This window comes from Larimichthys crocea, chromosome XVIII (assembly GCF_000972845.2).
Source record: "Larimichthys crocea isolate SSNF chromosome XVIII, L_crocea_2.0, whole genome shotgun sequence".
Classification (NCBI taxonomy): Eukaryota; Metazoa; Chordata; class Actinopteri; family Sciaenidae; genus Larimichthys; species Larimichthys crocea.
The window spans coordinates 21,040,570-21,059,923 of NC_040028.1; the positions used below are offsets into that span (position 1 = coordinate 21,040,570).

General features: G+C 41.9%; 1 protein-coding gene and 1 long non-coding RNA gene across 5 annotated transcripts in view; one reads left to right on the forward strand and one right to left on the reverse strand.

The window, feature by feature from the left end:
- The window catches only part of LOC104938394 (transmembrane protein 50B), a 16,521-nt gene extending 3,877 nt beyond the window's left edge, over positions 1–12,644 (reverse strand). The window contains exons 1-8 of one of the 4 annotated variants that reach the window (XR_003464129.1): positions 12,535–12,644; positions 8,509–8,748; positions 7,620–7,732; positions 6,803–6,870; positions 5,797–5,889; positions 2,809–2,866; positions 1,915–1,973; positions 1,779–1,882 (exon numbers count right to left, since the gene is read on the reverse strand). Coding sequence is in view for 3 of the 4 variants with exons in the window: in XM_027290716.1 (XP_027146517.1) it covers positions 1,928–1,973; positions 2,809–2,866; positions 5,797–5,889; positions 6,803–6,870; positions 7,620–7,732; positions 8,509–8,607 (477 nt within the window). In the remaining variant the exon portion in view is untranslated. Of the gene's footprint in view, positions 1–727; positions 1,974–2,808; positions 2,867–5,796; positions 5,890–6,802; positions 6,871–7,619; positions 7,733–8,508; positions 8,749–12,066; positions 12,511–12,534 lie in introns of those variants that run through there. The other 3 variants (XM_027290716.1, XM_019264085.2, XM_027290715.1) reach the window with 3 other exon arrangements.
- Positions 12,645–15,469: 2,825 nt separating this feature from the next.
- Positions 15,470–18,336, forward strand: LOC104938395 (uncharacterized). The gene is made up of 3 exons (XR_003464133.1): positions 15,470–15,626; positions 17,150–17,242; positions 18,194–18,336. It is a non-coding gene; the product is annotated as an uncharacterized LOC104938395 (long non-coding RNA).
- Positions 18,337–19,354: the final 1,018 nt, after the last annotated feature.

Below are 19,354 nucleotides of genomic sequence, written 5' to 3' on the forward strand. Positions count from 1 at the left end.
TATTTTTTCACAAAAGTTCTGATTTTTTTTGGGGGGGGGGTAAAATTCTGACTTTTTTTTCAGAACAGAAAGATTCAAATGCTGAAAATTTCTGATTTTTTTCTGAAAATTTTGATTTTTTTTTTCTGATTATTTCGCCAAAGTTTGAAAGCAAAAATTCCTGTAAATTCTGACTTTTTTCTGAAAAATCAAATTTTTTCCATCAACGTTTTGAATTTCTTTTTTTTTTTTTTTGCAAGATTTTTTGCAAGATTTCAGACTTTTTGTTGAAAAATCAATTTTTTTTCATCAAAGTTTTGAATTTTGGGGGGAATTTTTTGACTTTTTTTCTTGAAAAATGCATCTTTTTTCACCAAAGTTCTGAATTTTGGGGGGGTAAAATTCTGACTTTTTTTCAGAACAGAAACATTCAAATTCTGAAAATTCTGACCTTTTCCCTTAAAATTTTGATTTTTTTTCCTTAAAATTCTGACCTTTTCCCTTAAAATTTAGATTTTTTTTGCCAAAATTCGAACTTTCTTTTTGCCGCCACTGATATTTAGATCTACTTCAGCAACATGTTGAATACTGGAGTATTTCTCCTGTTGTACTACCTTTACTTAAATAAAAGCTCTTGTAACACTGTTCATGGATGGTCAGTTCCTAAAAGAGTAAATAATGTCTCATAAATCACAGCAACATGCAGCAAATATACAAACAGCAGATGAATGGATGGATACAGACTGTCCAGCATTGTCCAATAAAACATTTTCTTTATTTTTCACGTTTGAATCTCTTGACAAGTCCGACAAATGATTCACAGATTTTTTCCATCTTATTTTAACTCCATGCAAGTCGAAGCTTTTCAAAGTAGATTAAAAACTGGCCCGTAGCACATTTCTGAGTGTGATATCACAAAGTCATTTTAATACTGCAGACGCTTCACATGATCTGTTCTATACTTAAATATTAAAAACAAAAAAGTTTACTGAATACTTACATCTTACTTTACAGGACATATTGGGATAGAAACAAGAGCTAAAGGAGGACAAAGTACAAGAGGACTACAGAGGGCCAGTTCAAATACACAGGACACGTTAACGTTAATGTTGACTCAGTTCCCATTGGCTGATGATTTACAAAAAACACAACATATTTTGGAAAATTGTAATTTAATGGAAAACCTGACATTCCAGAAACCATGACGGCATTTTAGAAAACACATTAAATCCAAAACTGCAACACTATTTCAATATAAATTAAAAATAAAAGATTTATGTCCTTTAAATATTCAATAAAATGAATTTAAAAACTGAAAACCAGCATTGAGCAAGTACAACTTCTGTATAACTAACAACAATAAATAAAGAATGAAAGAAAATAAGCAAATATGAGCATGTTAAATATCAGGAAGTGGTTTAACCTGCCTGTTCATCAGACAATGGGAAGTGAAATCAATGTTTGAGTTCACACGTTGTCAAAGTGGTGTGAATATTTGAACCGGCTCGCTCTCCGTAGACGACCAAACGCTCGTCGACTGACCTGCCGACAGGAAACAGGCCAAAAAACACTCAAATCTAAAAGACGCCACGATCCAGTGCATGTGCTGAACTCTGCGGTGCGTTCACTGACGCCCACTTCAAAACACGTTTATAAAAAAATCAATAGATGAACCTGAAAGATGATTTCCCTTTTCTGACTCGCGTCATGTCGAATACAAACTGTTCAAAGTGTTTTTCCTCGAGGAGCAGCAGAGTGAACCAAACATTTACAAAAGCATCTAACGAGAACTAGAGAGAGTGTGTGTGTGTGTGTTGAGCAGCACTGACGGGTTTCTATTTAAAAAGCAAATGCAGCTTTTATAAAACATTCGGTTTGTGTGTGTGTGTGTGTGTGTGTGTGTGTGTGTGTGTGTGTGTGTGTGTGTGTGTGTGTTTTTCAGGCCCCTTTAACCCCATAAATCTTCAGTCCGGCCAAACTTGTAGATCAGAGTGCTGCAGAGAGAGAAGAAGAAGAAAAACAGACAAAGTTAAACACGGACAGAACATGAATAATTAATGAGGAGGCGGAGCAGGAAGTTGGCACACCTCGCTGTGACACACGGCGACAGGTGAGAGGGAGGGAAGTGTGGCAGAAACAGAACACGTTTCACGTTTACGTGATGTGTTTTACAGACAGTAGCGCGGTGTCCCATTGACCCCAAACGCACCATGAACTGATTGGGAAAATCACCCAGCGTGCAGGAGAGATCAAGTTTAAAAGACGGACACGGCAACGAACAGAAGGGACGGAAAACTGAGGAGCTGAGGGGTAAAAACCTTCCGGAGCCTCCGTACGTTACGTGAGCGTTTGACCACAGATCGGCTTCAAAGCCCCGCCCGCCTCCTCGGGGCTCGTTAGCTAAGCGGACGCTGTTCTGGTCCGTTCCTCCAGACTTTGGTAACTTGCTCAGATTTGGTCTTTTTTGTTAATACGCTACGTTACAATCGGAAGTTCGCAGAGGGTGTTTTATTTTGAAAATCAACCAAATTCTTTACGCCGTGAACGCGTCACACCTGTAGGCGATTTAGGAAGAGTGGTTGGTGACGAAAGCTGCCACGTCTGATTGCACTGACTCCTCGTTTAGAGTATTCTTCTTCCACGCAGCGTGATGACGTTTGGTAAATCATGTTTCATTTGAAACAGACGTTAAAGCGGGGGATGTTTCAGGGCGTAGGCCTACGAAACTCAGATTAAACTGTCAAACCAGGCGCTGCTGATCAAACCTGAATCCAGATTGTGTTTGTGAGAAAGTTCAGTGTTTTAATATTTGACTCAGAGCCGACTTACCTAAAAAAGATGAAGGCGTTCTGGAAGAACACAGCCAGCCCGGGCGCCACTTCTTTCTCTAAAGAACCAAACAAAAGAAAGAAGACCATCAGGAGGAGTTTCATATTTTAATATTTATCTTTGAGTTTCAGTGTAATGAAACGTGCTCTATAAACGATGAGTCCAGTCACAATGATTCAGACTCGTCATACAAACACGACAGTTTCATCTTCAGTCAGTGTTAAACGTCTACGCGTTCACACTCTCTTGTTGTATCATTTGTGCTTACAGTAGAAACAGGTCATGAGTGCAGCAACCAGCAGCAAGGAAGTTGAGCAAGATAAACTTTTGGAGAAACGCAGCCAAACATCAGACAGTCAAACCTCCACAGTCAGCATGGAGTGTATCCATCTGAGCCCCAGATTTCAATCACACTGAAATATGGATGATAAAGACGAAGGCGGCTGTTTACGCTTCATTCACAGGTTTCACTGTGTGTGTGTGACGGTGGTGAACTCGAGCAGTTCATGTCGGGACTCGTGTCTTCAGTTGAAACTGTGCTGCAGGTATTCCCGACACACCCTTTACTGGAAATAACACGTAGCTGCCAGGCATTTGTATTTCTACTGAAGCACTTTCTAACTCCTGAACGGAGGATTCAGAGCACACCGTCTAGTTTCTGTACTGCAGGAACAAACTGTTCACCAAAACCAGTTTTGTGTGATCCATTAATCCAAGTAACAAAGAGCCAGAGCTGACTGACAGCTCTGAAACAGGAAGTCAAATGTAAAAGTAAAAGCTGCTTGTAAGATAAATGATCTGCATTAGTGGGAACACGACTCGAGTCACACTTCCTGTAAAGGCTGTGAAGTGAAGCCAACACAGGAGGTACCAAAAGGCTGCACTTCCTCAAACGTCCACTTGAGGTTGGCTCCAGAAGTGAGTCAGCTTTCCACTTGGTGCCAACATCATATGCAGGTATCCGATCACAGAGATTACAGCTGATTACTCTGTGCATTAAGTCAAATAAAACTGTTTCACCAATCATCATTTTATGGTCCAATCATCTTATTTTTGATGTTCGACAACAGTTACAACCGTGGTAACAAAAGTTAGAGGACGCACTGATGTTGCTGTTGCTATACTTCCATTGGGTATTTCTAAAGTTCTTCTGGAAACCACCACCCTGCCTGAACCTTTCCTCCAGTGGGTTTTTTAAAGTCATGCCATCTTCTGAAGCACTGTGATTCGTGTTACTGGAAGAGGCTTCCCGTGAGATGCCTTCCCTGATTGACTTCCTCTGAACTTTTTAGGATTGAGTCTGGCTGCACAAGCGTTTCCTGCTAACACGTGTCAGGATGTGATTCACATTGGGAACACGACCTGGTCTGGTTCTGATTGGGACCTCTGAAAAACCTTTACTGTCTGATTTCACTCATTCCAGTCCCGTCGTTGTTGACTTTAATTTGTGAAAATGATGATGACTTGTAATGTTCAAACACTTCTCACACTTAGTGATCACTTGAAGTTCATTTCAAAAGACACTCGTCCAAGTACATCAGATACACAGAGTCACTCTGTCTTATCGTGAAGCACCATCGCACCGGAAAGGGAACACGTCGCCCCGCTGTGCGGGAAGCTGCAGATAACAGCGGTTATGATGAAGCCTCCCGTCTGAGCCGGAAATGGGATTTCTCATGGCCGGTGACTGATCTGAAGGTTGGCTTTGCTGGAAAGGATCTATCTTCTGTCAGTGTAATAAAGAAAGGTCACCAGACAAGATGGAGCGAGCTGCACGGGTCTCATTTCTCAGTGTCTGTGCCCAAACCCACTCCATCATCATGAAAACGCTCCTTCATATCCAAAAATATACGACTGTGACGGTTTCCTGTCCAACGTACGAGCTAAGACTGGTTTGATCTTGGTCATTATGAGGCGTCACACTTCCTTCCTTTTGTGTTATTCCCTCGAGCTGCTCTGGACTTTGTTCATGTGGCCATAAAGGCCGGCTGTGCATGTTGGGAGTTCCTCCAAATTAAACCATATGCTGTAAAAAGAGTGACTCAAACAATGGTTTACGGTTTATTACGGTTTTTGTCAATGGAGTCGGTTGGTATGGGCACGTCTGTCTCCAAGGATTAGCTACATTCCCGCCATATTTTCACATCTAAACTCTGTGGTTCAAGGATTCATTCTGACCAAACTAATGTTGGTTATTGTTGGAACATGGAAAGTTATATTTGGTGAGTGTTTTTGACGATTATCTCGGAGGTAAAACTAGCTTTTGTCAAACTGACACCAAATGTGCAGCATTTGATGCTTTTCAAGCATTAGAGCGGTTGGGACGTAACATCTGTCTGTATGAGGACGTTCAAGAACTGGAGACTACTTTGTAGTCAGCGTTAGAGATTTGAATTTAATGCGGGCTGATAGAGGTGGACCGAGGAGCTCCATGAGCCGCGGGGTGACATGATGAAGACCGGGCAAGCCGTCTGAAAGGGTTCCACTGCAGACTGGGAGGCCCGTCAGGAGGACGTTAGTCATCTACAGTGTGTAGACACAGTAGTCTTGAGATGAACACAGTTTCAGGAGCTGGGCAGCATGTTGAGGCACGTACGGCCTTTTTCTGACAGTTGGGTTCCAGTTATTGATGACAGCTTCCATCCACAACACAAAGACTTTACCTATGTCTAAGCTTTAGATGCTTTGCTGCACAGGGCGAGGACGGTCGATTCTGTCCTGCATCGCTACCAAAGAAATCTTTCAATGGCGTGATTAAAACCTGTTCCAATGCTCACATGGCAGACTGTCCTTTTCCTCTGTGACGCATTTGTTTATGGTAGAAGTACATGAACCGAACGATCCACTGTCTGTCGCAGGGTACGTGACAAAACGTCAGTGTCAAATAAAGTTCAAGTATCTAAGACAAGCAGGGACAGAAAGGAAGGAAGGAAGTAACAAAGGAGTAATGACACAGTATGATGATGTGACGGGTGGAGGGACACTCACTCGGCACCACGTAGCCTCCGAACAGGATCCAGATGGAGGCGATGAGCGAGCCGAACATCATCATGAAGCCGATGAACAACCACAGACGAGCTCCTGCAGAGACAGATTCATGAACCGACAGATGAACCCGCCCGCTGCGTCGTCACCTTCAGACTGTTTTACACAACGTTCTGAAACTGAAACTTTAAATCCATATTAAAAGACTCTGGAGACAGAATCATTCTGTTGAATTCATGACTTGTACCACACTTTTATTATTTATTTAGACGTGTTGTAAAACTGTCTGTCTGTTTTGTATCTGCTGCCTGTCTCGGCCAAAAGAGGTTTTTAAATCTCAATGGGAAGTTTCCTGGTTAATGAAGGTTAAATGAGTGGCCTGTATTAACCTGAACATGAATGTGACGTAACAGTTATGCAGATACAGTTTCAGTCTTTATGATGAATTTCATTTTTAATAGTAAAATGTTTAAACTATGATTCAATCCTCAGTTCATCATCATCAATAATCTAAAACAAAATATCAGTTTTCTCTGGAGGTCTGAGTCTTCAGGCTCCTGCATCACACTGCTGTGGTTTATTTCGCAACAATGACTGGCTGTGCGTTGCATAATGTTCTGTACATGAGAAACGTGTGGGTGGTTAATGAGGCCTGTTCCTCTCAAGACTTCTGTTTTTGCAACATAGCAGCTTTTTTTCCTCATCTCTCCTCCATAAGCAACACGACTCAAATATCTTTCATCTCTTTTTTCATGTTCATTTGCATTGGGACCCTTCAAGCTGCACAGGAAGCAGACGTGTTGTCGCCACAGCCTTCAAAATGCACAAACACAAACTGTTCAACAGTTTTTTTTTCTGTAAGTTTCCACATGATTGGAAATAATCTTTAGAAGTATCTAGTTGTAGTCTGTAAATAGAGACCCTGTGAGTTCTTCCTACAAACTCTTTTGACACATCATTTTTTCTAAAGTATAGAAGAGAGCGTCGGCGGCGTAAAGACAAAACACACCTGTCCTGCCGAGGCAGCCCTCTCCGTACGTGTCTCCTCTCACCTGGCCGTTGGAGACAGCGTTGATCCTGAAGACAAACACAGTCGACAGTTACGCAAAAGAAGAAGATTCATCCTAAAGGTTCACTGGTTCGAAACTAAAGAGTCGGTTCACTTGAGTACTTCCCGTTTGTTCAAAGTGCAGAGAGTCAAGATGCTATTACACCAGTCAAAAGTTTGGACACACCATCTGAATCAATGGTTTCTCAACGGTTCATCGATACTTTAAGACATGAAGGTCAGTACTGTAAGTCCAAAGTTCATCACAGTTACCAGACTCAGGAACCAACAATTAACAGCAGCTCAGATTAGAGCCCACATAAACGATTCAGACACATGTCAACATCTGAGTCTGACTCACAATTATGCTGCAAAACAGCAACACGAAGAAGTTTAATTTGGTTTGAGATGGTTTGAGAGAGCGCTTTGGTCAAGAGACATAGACAGAGAACGAGGAGAGCGAGCGCCGGCCTCGATAAAATCATTAATCAGTGGAATAGAAAGTTATTTCCTGATTGTTTCACAGTGGTGACGTTCGACACAAACAAACCACCAGCAGAGATTCACTACAGCGCCTGATCCAGTCTGAAAGTAACATGAAGGTCCCTCCACCTGATGATCATCGGAGTATGTTACAAGTTTATTACTATATTAATTTGGCAGGCAAAGAAAAATACTCAAGACCCCTGTACCTTCAATTTAAAACGACACCCAAACATGACGAGTTTAATGAACACTCTGATTACACATCCACGAATTTAAGTGTACATGAACTTACATGAAGAAGGCTATGGTGGAGAAGACGCCGCAGGTGTGGAACGCGTGGTTCATCTGCTCCTGGGACGGATACGTCACCGCCGCGTCGATCATGATCCACCAGCCCGTGAAGAACTGGAAGGAAGAGAATACATTAACTCTACACCAACAACAAGACACGTTCTCCTGCCTCATCCAACTCTGACGGTTTCTTCTGAAACACAAAGGCCTCGACGCCGCTGTTCCTGCGTCAGGATTCACTCGAGACGTTGTGACAACATCAATCATTTGATATCATCTAAAAATCGAATGTGTCATTTTAACCTGTGAACACGTCGGCCACTAAAAGGTTTGATAAGACGTTCAACATTGAAAAAATGGAACCAAGCAGCAACCTGCACACCGACAGAATGAAGAATGGACGACGTATGCGGGACATCGGCGCTCGCCACCATCATGTCGGCATGTTTCTAATCTAAAAATCTACAAAGTCGTGGATCATCACCTGAGGCGGCTGAATGACGCCTGGTTGCTCAAACAAGCCACCTTTAAAGACACCCACCGGATTTGACACTGAGGTGAAGGTGACGATAATAAACGAGTCATCATCATATTCTTTATCTGTTTCCTGTTTGTCTTCAAAGCGTGCACTTCAGCACTGTTATCAGCTGTGTGGAGGAGGCCGACGGTCGCGACCAAATCAACATAAATCCACTTAAGCACAACAGCTGCGCCGTGCGTTATACTGACACTTGAAACGAGGTCTGAAGGAACAGAAAACTCGTTTTGATGAACTCTACGGTCTGGATTTTGTCCTGAAGATTAGATTTTCTATTTCAACTTTATATTTTATGGTTTGAACGACGAATAAATCGGAGCTTAAACTTGAGCTGCGTATGAAAAAGTCTCACTAGAACTCCAGCGACGACAGAAGCCAAGGCGTTCCTCCTCTCCCCCCAGTCGATGCATTCCCACTCTGGCCAGCGGAAGTTATCCAGGAAGCCAGCCATGTGCGCTCCTCTTCAGTCCACCTCCTTCTCTGCCTCGGATGCTTCTCTGCACAGGTGACCCACGCCTCCTCCTGACTCCGCGAGCGATCGTGTCGTCCGGTGTTCTTCACAGTCCGGTTTTCTGGCTGAGGTTAGCGACTCCTGTGGAGAACGCAAACATCTCTTATTAACGTCGTCTGTACACGACCTTTGACCTCTTAGACATGGAAACAGGAACCCAAAATGTCCCGATTTTATTTTAATCGAATTCGGTTGGTTATAACTAACGATCATTTCCATTCATCTGTGGATTATTTACTCCTTTAATCGTTCGGAAAATGTTGAGATATTCAGTTTAGCTCTCGAGGAAAATTATTTCATAGAAACGACTTAAAGGTCCAGTGTGCAGGATTTAGTTGCATCTAGTAATCGTGGCGTTGCAATCTCCTCACCTCACCCTGAGAGGCCGTATTTAGAGTCAGCGTTTAGTTTGTCTCTCTTGGGCTACTGTAGAAACACAGTGTTTCACATTTCAAGACAATATTTATTTTGTTAAAGTTTTATTTGACCTTATTAATCGTACTTATATAGCGGGTTATCAGCCTGTAGGTGTTTATGACGGATAAAAAGTTCATGCATAATTATTCTTGTTATTAAATACCAAGAGCTGTGCGTCTCCGCTGTTTCTCAATTAACATTCAGCGTTATTTTGGTGAAAATCGTCAGTTGTTGTTACAGGAATTTTAAAGAACAACCGTTAAATATGGAGGGCTGGTTTCAAAGTATCAAAGTTTAAGTTGAATTTATTATTCTTGTACAAGAAGGAGTGTTTCACAGTGCAACACACAAAAGAGAAAAGGCTCCTTGAGGAGCTCTAACTCTAACACGATAATGGGCTGTTCTTAAACCTCTGCAAATTGTTAACAGACAAAAAAAATCAATGTTTTTCTTTTCCCTTCATCAGTATTCAGCATATCCCCAATCTAAATGTCACCTGACCCTTGTTCTGTTCTACAATTCCTCTATTTATACATTAACCTGAACTTGACCTCACCCTGCCAGCCTCAGCAAAACATTAATAGTGAAAAGTGAAGTGTCCTCAGGACATGAAATAAACACACATCGTGTGGTTTAAAACATCTGAACAGCCGTGTAATTATAATTTTTTAAACTGTTATTATGACAAAAATTTGCAGACCTCCATGCAGGGCCTTTACGGACCACCTAGGGGTCGTGGACCACTGGTTGAAGACCCCTGGTTTAAGTTTTGCTTTCTCATTTTGATTTGATCAACATAGATTTTAGAGAGTTTAGTTCAATTTATTTATTCATTTATTTTAACATTATTCGCTGACCCTTCCCTTACACTAAATTTAATGTGACTTTCACTGAATAAATAACTTAAAAAATATAAAATATAAATTATAAAAAACATGTGTTTTTATGTCACTTCTTTCCCCTTTAAACGCCTGTGACAACATTTTTAAAATAGAGCCTCACAAACCTGACAATTAAATTATAATCTATAATAATAATAATCAATATATGGATGGATTACACTAGGGAACAATTTAAAAAAAACATTTCTGTTGAGTTAGATTTTTATGCTGATTCCAAATCAGTTTTTTTTTCTATCACGTCCAGTTTTTTCTCCAGATCAGCAAAGTTCCTGATCAGCTGTATAAGACCTGCCGGCTGATCACGATTGGACTCATCTGCAGAAACTTGTTTGTGCCGTCACAGTGAGAGTGTGTGCAGCTTCAACAGGTCAGTACTGATATCTGCACACAGAGCTGGCATAGTAGAATGTTCTGTTCTCTTCACCTCGTCACCATGGACACACCGCTGTAAGTTCTGTTTGGTTTGATGCTGTATTTGTAGTTGTCAAAGCTTGTAACTTTTCCATCTTAGTGTTTGATTTCCACAGGTTTATATTTCCTTTGTATTTCCGTCATAAACGCCTAAACCACCCTGACTCCTTCTGCTGTATTTGTGCTAGTTTCACCATTCCAAGTCAGAGCAAAGCAAACATCAGTGCATCTGCCAAACGAGCATATTTTGTATATTTTAAAGTAAAACTCAGTGATCAAGAAGCATATTTTGTATATTTTAAAGTAAAACTCAGTGATCAAGACAACAAACCCCTCACAAAGTGTGCAAGCAGCATTTGGTCTCCCCGTGGGTTGGAGAGAGCAGAAAAGATCATTGGACTGTAACTTTGGTTCAGTATTTTTCATATATTTTTATTTTTTAGATTATTTTTTGGGGCTTTTTATGCCTTTAATGATAGAACAGCTGAAGACAGACATGCGGGTATGCCTTTAATGATAGAACAGCTGAAGACAGACATGCGGGAATCGAACCGGGGCCAGCTGCAACGAGGACTACAGCCTCCACACACGGGGCGGCCGCTTAACCCACTACGCTACCGACCGCCCCATTTTTCATATTTTTAAGAACACTGGATCCTATAGTTCAAAAACTTGACGTGATCGAGACAAACTGAGATCAGTTTTGGATTAGTTAAAACAGCTGTCAGGCCTAACTCTTCATCTTCATCTTAATCTCAACAGTTCTAAAACAGAGGCTATTATTGTGGGCACCCCTAACCAGATCCAGGCATCTTCCATAACCAGCCTCACCCTCTCTGGTCATGACATCCCCCTCTCTTCCCACCTCACCTTTGAAACTCATATCAAACTCCTCTGTAGGATCTCCTTCCACCACCTCAGGAATATTGTCAAGCTCCGACCAAATCTCACCTTACCAGACTGTGAAAAACTAGTCCACGCCTTCGCCTCCTCCTTGATTACTGTAACGCACTTCTCATCGGGACCCACAGTAAACACCTTCAGCAGCTACAACTAGTCCAGAACAGCGCTGCTAGGATCCTGATGCGAGTACGAAAATCAGAACCCATCCTTCGCTCACTGCACTGGCTTCCCATCTCCGCTAGAGTTCAGTATAAAATCTCTCTCCTCACCCATCAGTGCATCTATGGCAACGCTCCGATCATACCTCAAAGACCTGCTCATCCCACAAACCTCCACACCATCCCTCCGCTCCAAAAACTCGAACGATCTCTTCTGCCCGAGGACCGAGCTCAGCACCATGGGCGACAGAGCTTCTGTGCCGCTGACCCGCCTCTGGGACCCTGACCATCTCGGATCATCACAGACCCTTGAAAGTTTTTTAAAACCCTTAAAACTTTCCTTTTTTCCTCATCCGATCGTTTTTAACCTGATTTTTTAGTACTTGTTGCTTTGTGTGCGTGTTATTATGTGTGCGTGTTATTATGTGTGCGTGTTATTATGTGTGTGTATTGTGGCACTTTGAGATTTGCTTCAGATGTAAAGTGCATTATAAATTAAATTTATTATTATTATAATAACTGATCACATGACTGATCCTGCAGCATCATTAATCGACATTTAAAATGTAAATGAGCCTCTGAGATCAAAGTGGATCAGGTTCACTCACGCGCCGAATTAAAGACCTCGAGCTGTGGATCTAAACCTGGGTCAGAGTTTGAGTCCAGGTTTCAACTTTCGTCACTTTTAAAGCTCAAACTTCTTAAATTGACGTTTTTCCAAACGAAGTCTGGTGACCTGACGCGCGCGCGCAGAGTGCGGCTAACGGCTGCACGCGCGCGGCTGTAACGTGAGTCTGACGGTGCCACAGCTGCTCCCGGTAAACCTGCTCCCGGTAAATCCTCCGGTAAATCCTCCGGTAAACGTCACTTTTAATGTTTTTAATGTTTTTTAGAGCGACGCTGACGTCACGGCAGCTAACGGCAGCTAGCATAGCACAGCACACCGCTGCAGGTGAAGCTGCGCGTGCGCTGTTTACAGCGCTCACGCGGGGAGGTGAGCCGGCAGGTGACCGGCAGGTGAGGACAGGTAACGGCGCGTGCAGCTGGTCAGGTGCGCGCGGTGTGCGGTCACTCACCTGATCGACGCTCACAGGATGCTTTCACTTTCACTTCTTCTTCTGCTGCTGCTGCCGCAGCGACGCCACACCGCCACCAAGCGGCAGGAGGAGGACTACAGCCACGGAAGCCTGAAGAGGACAGTTATTATTTTCCAAAACTTTATTATAAGAACAAACAAATAAAGAATTCAGTCATACTAGTTCACTTTGTACATTAGTAACATAGCAGCAGCATAGTTACATGATGGAATAATAAGGATCAAAAGGGAAAACATAATGACATAAATAACTCCAGATGTTGAGAACTTATAGGAAATAAAATGTACGAATGTATAACGGCTTAGGGCAGGGGTCTGGCCTGCCATCAATTATATCTGGCCCGCTAGATGACGTTGATTTATTTTAAAATATATATATTTTTTAAATTATCTTTTAAACCTTGTGTTTTCTGTCAAAAAAACAACAATTCCACAGATTTCACAACATTTATTGAAAAGTAGCTGATAAGTAACGTGACAAAACAGCAGCCAGAATGTCCTGTGGAAAATGAAAGTGTCCTGTGGCCCTCATGCAACGGACAACGTGAACAAATATGTTTCATTAAATAAAAAAATTGAAAATAAATAAAAAAACAAACAAGGTGGGCTCAAATATCAAATAGCCTAACTAAAAAATGCGAATCAGCGGCATGGGGAAACAGATCTGCCTGCTCCTGAATTAAGAAAGATGCTGCTGTCTGCATATCCATCCTCCAAGGATTTAGTTTTCTGTGTTTGCGCCTCTGTCCCGAGAGGATATGCGTTTTTGAAGTGGCCATGCTTTGTCTCGTGGTGTCTTCTAATACTGTATTCTTTACAAACTGCAACAACCTCGTTGGCATTAATAAATGCAGACTGGTCCTGTATTCGGAATCAACTTTTCTTTTTATGCCTTTTGACAACGACATTTTGCATCGATAGCTAGCAATCTTCAGCTGATGATTTCCACGGCATCCAAAACATAAAAAACTGGCAATTGTGTTCGTTAGTTACGGCAGGTTGGCTGTTTCATGACAGACTCCAGGAGATGCAGCAGTGGGCGTAAAAACAGCACATAGAAGCAAATTGATGTTTTAAATTAAATCAAATGCATTTTTAAAGTTAAATAACGTTTATTTTTAATAATAGAAAAACTTTTGTTTTCCAGTAGGAAAGCATGGTCATGGCCCGCAATGGAATTGTCAGAAAAAAAATTGGCCCGGGTCCAAACTTATTTGCTGACCCCTGGCTTAGGGCTTCCATACAACCCAGATGATGATGAAATAAACACAGTTTTGCATAAATGTGAACACTGAATAAATCCAGGTCCAAACTTCTTGTTTAATGTTCTTGACAGAGTTTTTTACAGAGAGAATCTCTTTTGACCGCTCCATGAATCAGAAAATACTGTCAGCCATAAAAAAAAATACATTTTCTCCATGTTTTTATGAACAAAGTGTATATATGAATGATATCTGAACAAAGCCCTCTGTAAATCAGTATGAGCGAGCACTTGGAGCATTGAACTGCATTGTTTTTTTTTCTACACAAAGTGTCATGATGGTTGAGGTACTTCAAATATCTCAAATACAGAGAAATGCATGTGTAATGTCACTGTTGTAAGTGCCCATAATACTGCATGTCACATTAAGTATGCATGTATACATTGCAGCGACCTCAGGTGTGACCTCTCGGGAGCTTGGCCAATGGTGTTTCGTTGTATCTCCACAGTAACGTTGTAACGATTTCAAACGTATTGCAGGTAAATGATGATATGAATCAGACCAGTATTTGACAGTACGTTTTTTCTCCATCATCTTCCACTCATGGGAGGCTGAAGCTGTCGACCTATAAGAGACAGAATTTAAACCACTTGAATGTCAGGCGGATCATTTACTCGACCTCACAAGTGTGTTTGAAAGCCTGAAGGGGTTTCCGAAGTCAAAGCTGGTTCAGCTTTCTTCCCTCCTGACAGGATTCGACCGCTGTGATTGCAGCTGTCATTATATTAATGCAATGACCTACTAACATCCCAGTCCTCATCATTTTTAAATGTCAAAGCTCCCCACAGAGGTTTTCAAACATGTGGCCTCCTGGTGAGGCTCATTGAAGAACACTGAATTAAACCGTGAACTGAGTTCAATGGCAAAAATCAAATAAATCGTCAGGAGTGGAGTGAATATTATTATTAATACTATTATACAGTAAAACACTGTAATATTTCAGAGCAAAACCTTTATTTCATATGCCATACATGTGGCATTTCTTTTGATGGATAAAAATTGTATTTACACGTTAAAATATGGAATAAAACACCAATCTTAACTGTAACAGTCAACACTACTAATTCAGTTTTACTAGAAAAGTAGAAAGTTACACCGTATGTATCACGGTAAAGTTCTGGCAACAGCTGCCAGATTTTTACAGTTTACTTGAATTACTCAAATTTCAGGGACAAACCTTCAAAGAAATTTAAAGAAATTTATACAGAACAAAGTTGTATTTTATGAGACTGTTCATTTTACAGTAAAACACTGTAATATTTTATTTTATATGGCATTCATATGGTGTTTTCATTTCAGCGTTTCTTTTGATGGAAAAAAAAAACTTAAAATAAGTAAAATATGGAATAAAACATCAACCTTAAACATGAAATAAACAGTATTAATATCTTTTTACCAGAAAATCAGAAAAGATTCTGGAAACGTTTGTTACTGTAGGATGATGATACAACTTTTCCAAGATATTCTGTAAATAAACAGAAGAGCTGACTTTATTTAAGAAGGCCACAAACACGATGAACTCATGAAGAAGTGTGTGCACGGCTGTGACGGCTCAACTCGACAGAAAGTCAAATGAAAGTGAAGAACGAGGGAGAACTTTGCTCTGCAGGATGACTCGTGTTCATGTCAGAGCAGAAGGGGAGGGTCGGTCTGTCAGAGGAGGGTTCAGCTTGTTATTGAGGACGAGATCCAGTTGCAGACAAACAGCTGAGCGCTACCAGACATTTTAAAGACAGCCTGAGAAAACCCACACACAGAAACTACAAACTACAAACTCCAGACCTGAGCATGGTGTGACTGATCATCAACGGTGAGTCCTTTAACAACTGAAGCTTTTGGCAGCAGCTGTGCGTCTGAATCAGTGAATGATAAAAGTGTTTGCACAGATTTGAGATTGTAACATTGTTGAGTCGACAAGTCACGACTCAAAACCCAGAAAACTTTCTTATCCTCTCTTGAATTTGTGAGTTCATGAAGTCAGAGTAAAGTTGTCAAACCTGGTTGGCAACAAGAAGAAACAAAGACGTAGAACGAGAGAGAGACGTTTGTTTTTGCTGACTGTCAGAGTGACTCAGCATTTTCCTGCCAGGAAGCACAGCGCTGTCTGCTGCCGGGTCTGAAGGCCTCGCTCAGGGCGTTAGACAAACCTCATGAGAAAGATACAGAGATGATAGTTTTATAGCAGTGTGTGTGTGTGTGTGTGTGTGTGTGTGTGGCTCAGAGGATTTCAGCTCAGTGATTTTTTTTATACAAACATAAAAGCTGAGAACGTTAGATCAATATTTCAGTTCAGCTTTAAAAAAACTTAAGAACTTAGAAACTTGAATTCCCTGCAACAGTTTTCCTCCTCTGAGAAATAAATTTGTGTGTGAAATGATGAATTAAAATAATGATGAAATGTTGATAGAAACTTAAACTTAAAGTCCTCATGAAGTCAAATTTGATGTGTCCTCTGTCCTCCAGAGGCTGCTGCAGTCTTCTCTGTCCGGGCCTCACCGATCACTGTACAGTATGAGCGGAGCGTAGCGCCCTGGTCGGGACGTGAGCCTTTGACGAGCTTGACGAGCCCCAGGTGTCCTTAACGACCCCCAGGTGTCCTTGACGACCCCCAGGTGTCCTTAACGACCACCAGGTGCCCTTAACGACCCCCAGGTGCCGTTAACAATCCCCAGGTGCCCTTAACGACCCCCAGGTGCCGTTAACAATCCCCAGGTGTCCTTAACGACCCCCAGGTGTCCTTGTCCTCTGAGACCAACAGGGAACAACGTCACAGACCGAGCTGCTTCACAGACTTTATGATGGAAACATTGATCAGTAGCAGTAGAGCTAAAGCTAATATGCTAAAGCTAACACAGCTAACACTGAGGATGCAGCTGGTTTGGAGCTAATGCTAATGTAGCTAGCTGCTAACATTAGCTAATGTTATGAACTTGCTATTGGCTACTGTAAAGGTAACCACTATCCACAGCACGTCCCTCCATAGACTCTAATTGTATTACTGTAATTGGACTTCATTAGTCGTTAATAAATTTCCCTGTATTTGGAGGCGAGGGTGTTCATCATTAACCATTAACGAGAAATATGAACAGCAGCTGCTCCATGTAATAATTAATAAAGTACCTGATTTCATTATATCTCTGCCAAACGATAATGATAGTTCCCCTGAAACTGAAACTGAATTACTTCCAGCGTCCCGCGAGGCCTTCTGCTGCCAGAGAGCGATCGGCTCTGATTGGCTCCCCTGTGCCAACATGACCTCATTCAGGAAAACACAGAAACTCACCAAAGTCCTCACCATTGATTGCTGACAGTCTGCTGTTGATGTCTTTCTAGCCTGCAGGTATGTGGTGCAGAAGATCCAGGCTGCAGTAAGAGGCGAGGCGCAGCCGGAGAAAACCAGCACCACAGCATGTAGCCAGGCCAAAGGTGGGTTTAAATGATTCAAGAGTCCAAATCAATGAGCCCTGCTGAGGCTGCTGTCCAACACAGATTACTGATGACTAACGAGTCAGGACTTCACAAACTGAGAAATTTGGAAACTGTCCTGAAATCCTAAAGCCCAGAGAGAAGCCTCAGACACAGAGACTACGTCCAGGTTTTAGACAGTCTGCGGGGACGTCACAGAGACTACGTCCAGGTTTTAGACAGTCTGCGGGGACGTCACAGAGACTACGTCCAGGTTTTAGACAGTCTGCGGGGACGTCACAGAGACTACGTCCAGGTCTTAGAGAGTCTCTGGGGACGTCACGGAGACTGAATGAGTCAGAAAGGTTCACGTTAACTTTCATGAATGAGACAAAACGCCAATTCAGTCACATTAACACTTCCTCCAAATATTCCTCTAACTCACAGATCAGACCAGCCACCATGTCCTGACAGCTGGAGACAGCTTCAGTGTGTGTGTGTGTGTGTGTGTGTGTGTGTGTGTGTGTGTGTGTGTGTGTGTTTTGACTCGCTCTTTGTTTCCTGAAACGATCATTTATTCCCTTTAATCCTCCGCCTGTATCCGGCCTTTCTGTAATGAAGGTTTCAGTTTGGTACGCCGATTCACGCAGCGTTGAACTGTTAGCTCCATGTGCTGCATTAAGCATGAAGTGTGTGTGTGTGTGTGTGTGTGTGTGTGTGTGTGTGTGCGTTCCTTAAAACGGATTTTAACCTAACAGCTGTTAGCTCGTCTAATACATTCACTGTCAGTGTTCAGTTGGTGAGCAGCAAATTTGGCTTCGTCCACGTGATTCAGCGCTACGTGCAGCATTTGTTAATGATTCAACAATCCACAATCTGACAGTCAGCGCTTAAAATGACGAGACTTCTGTTGGACGAGCTGATTATGAGCTCAAATTAAACCCGATTATCTGTCTTTGTCTCTCTCTGCAGCACCACAGGATGACTGGATGAGCTCCGAGAAACCAGCCTTGGTTCCCCAGCCAGCAGACGAGGTCGTGAAGCAGGAGTGTGGATCCTGAAAGTAAACCGAGAGCTGGAGGCTCGAGTGAAGGTCCATGATGAGGAGACAAAAACACAAAACACACAGAAACAAACACACATCCACGAGGCTTCATCAACTTTTCAAACAATGAAGAGTCTCACCGATCCACTCACACTAAAATCTATAAACCATCTGTAACTCCTCATCAGCCCGACGCACAAACACACAAACTCATCGCATCAAACCTCCACCGCCAACTTCCAGCTCTCAGTTTCCTTTCAGCCCGTTCGTCCTTCATCCAGCGGAGAGAGAGCAGTCCAAGTCGGCAGAGAGAATGAAAGCCTGATCATCAATTCCTCGTCACAGGAACCGATCAGTCCTGATCAATATAAAAAACTCTGCTGACGAAGCTGCACTGAATCATTTTCATGTTCTTTTCCTCTGTGAAACCTTTCAGTAAAGAAGAAAAGAGAATATCACTTGTGTCTATAAGTGTCTTCAGTGTTTTCAGATCAGACTGAGCTACAAGCTGCACAAACACTTCAAAATATAAGAATCCAGGACTGACAGATATCCAGGAAAAAGACTGCATATGACCCAAAGAGGTCTGGGACCAGTTCAGCTACACATTCCCAACAGATCAGGTATATGGATTTCAGTAACACATCTTTTAGTTTCATCACTACACACAAAAACACCCAAGAACCTTCTATAATTAAAGCTGCAGCTATACATATTCACATATATGTTTGTGAACTTTAGGACGGGTTGTTTTGGTGTCTACAGCTCTTTATTTCTACTATTAGTCCCATTATTATATTGTTGTTAAAGCAACATTATGTTTTTGTGATTTAGTGTAATCCCACTGTGTAACTATGTTCAGCTGTACTCGAGTATTTGTTCTGATTACATAACTTTGCATTTTTATACATTTCTCATATTTCCCTGAGATTGCTTTCTCGGCCTCAGCACAGCGTAGAGAACAAGATATTCATCCACATGTTTTATATTTTTTCTCCAGTATGATTGTTGTGCAGATGAGAAACTACTTTTGTTTGTTATGACTCTTTCCACGTACCTGCTGCTCATCTGTGGATGTTTCCATCGTG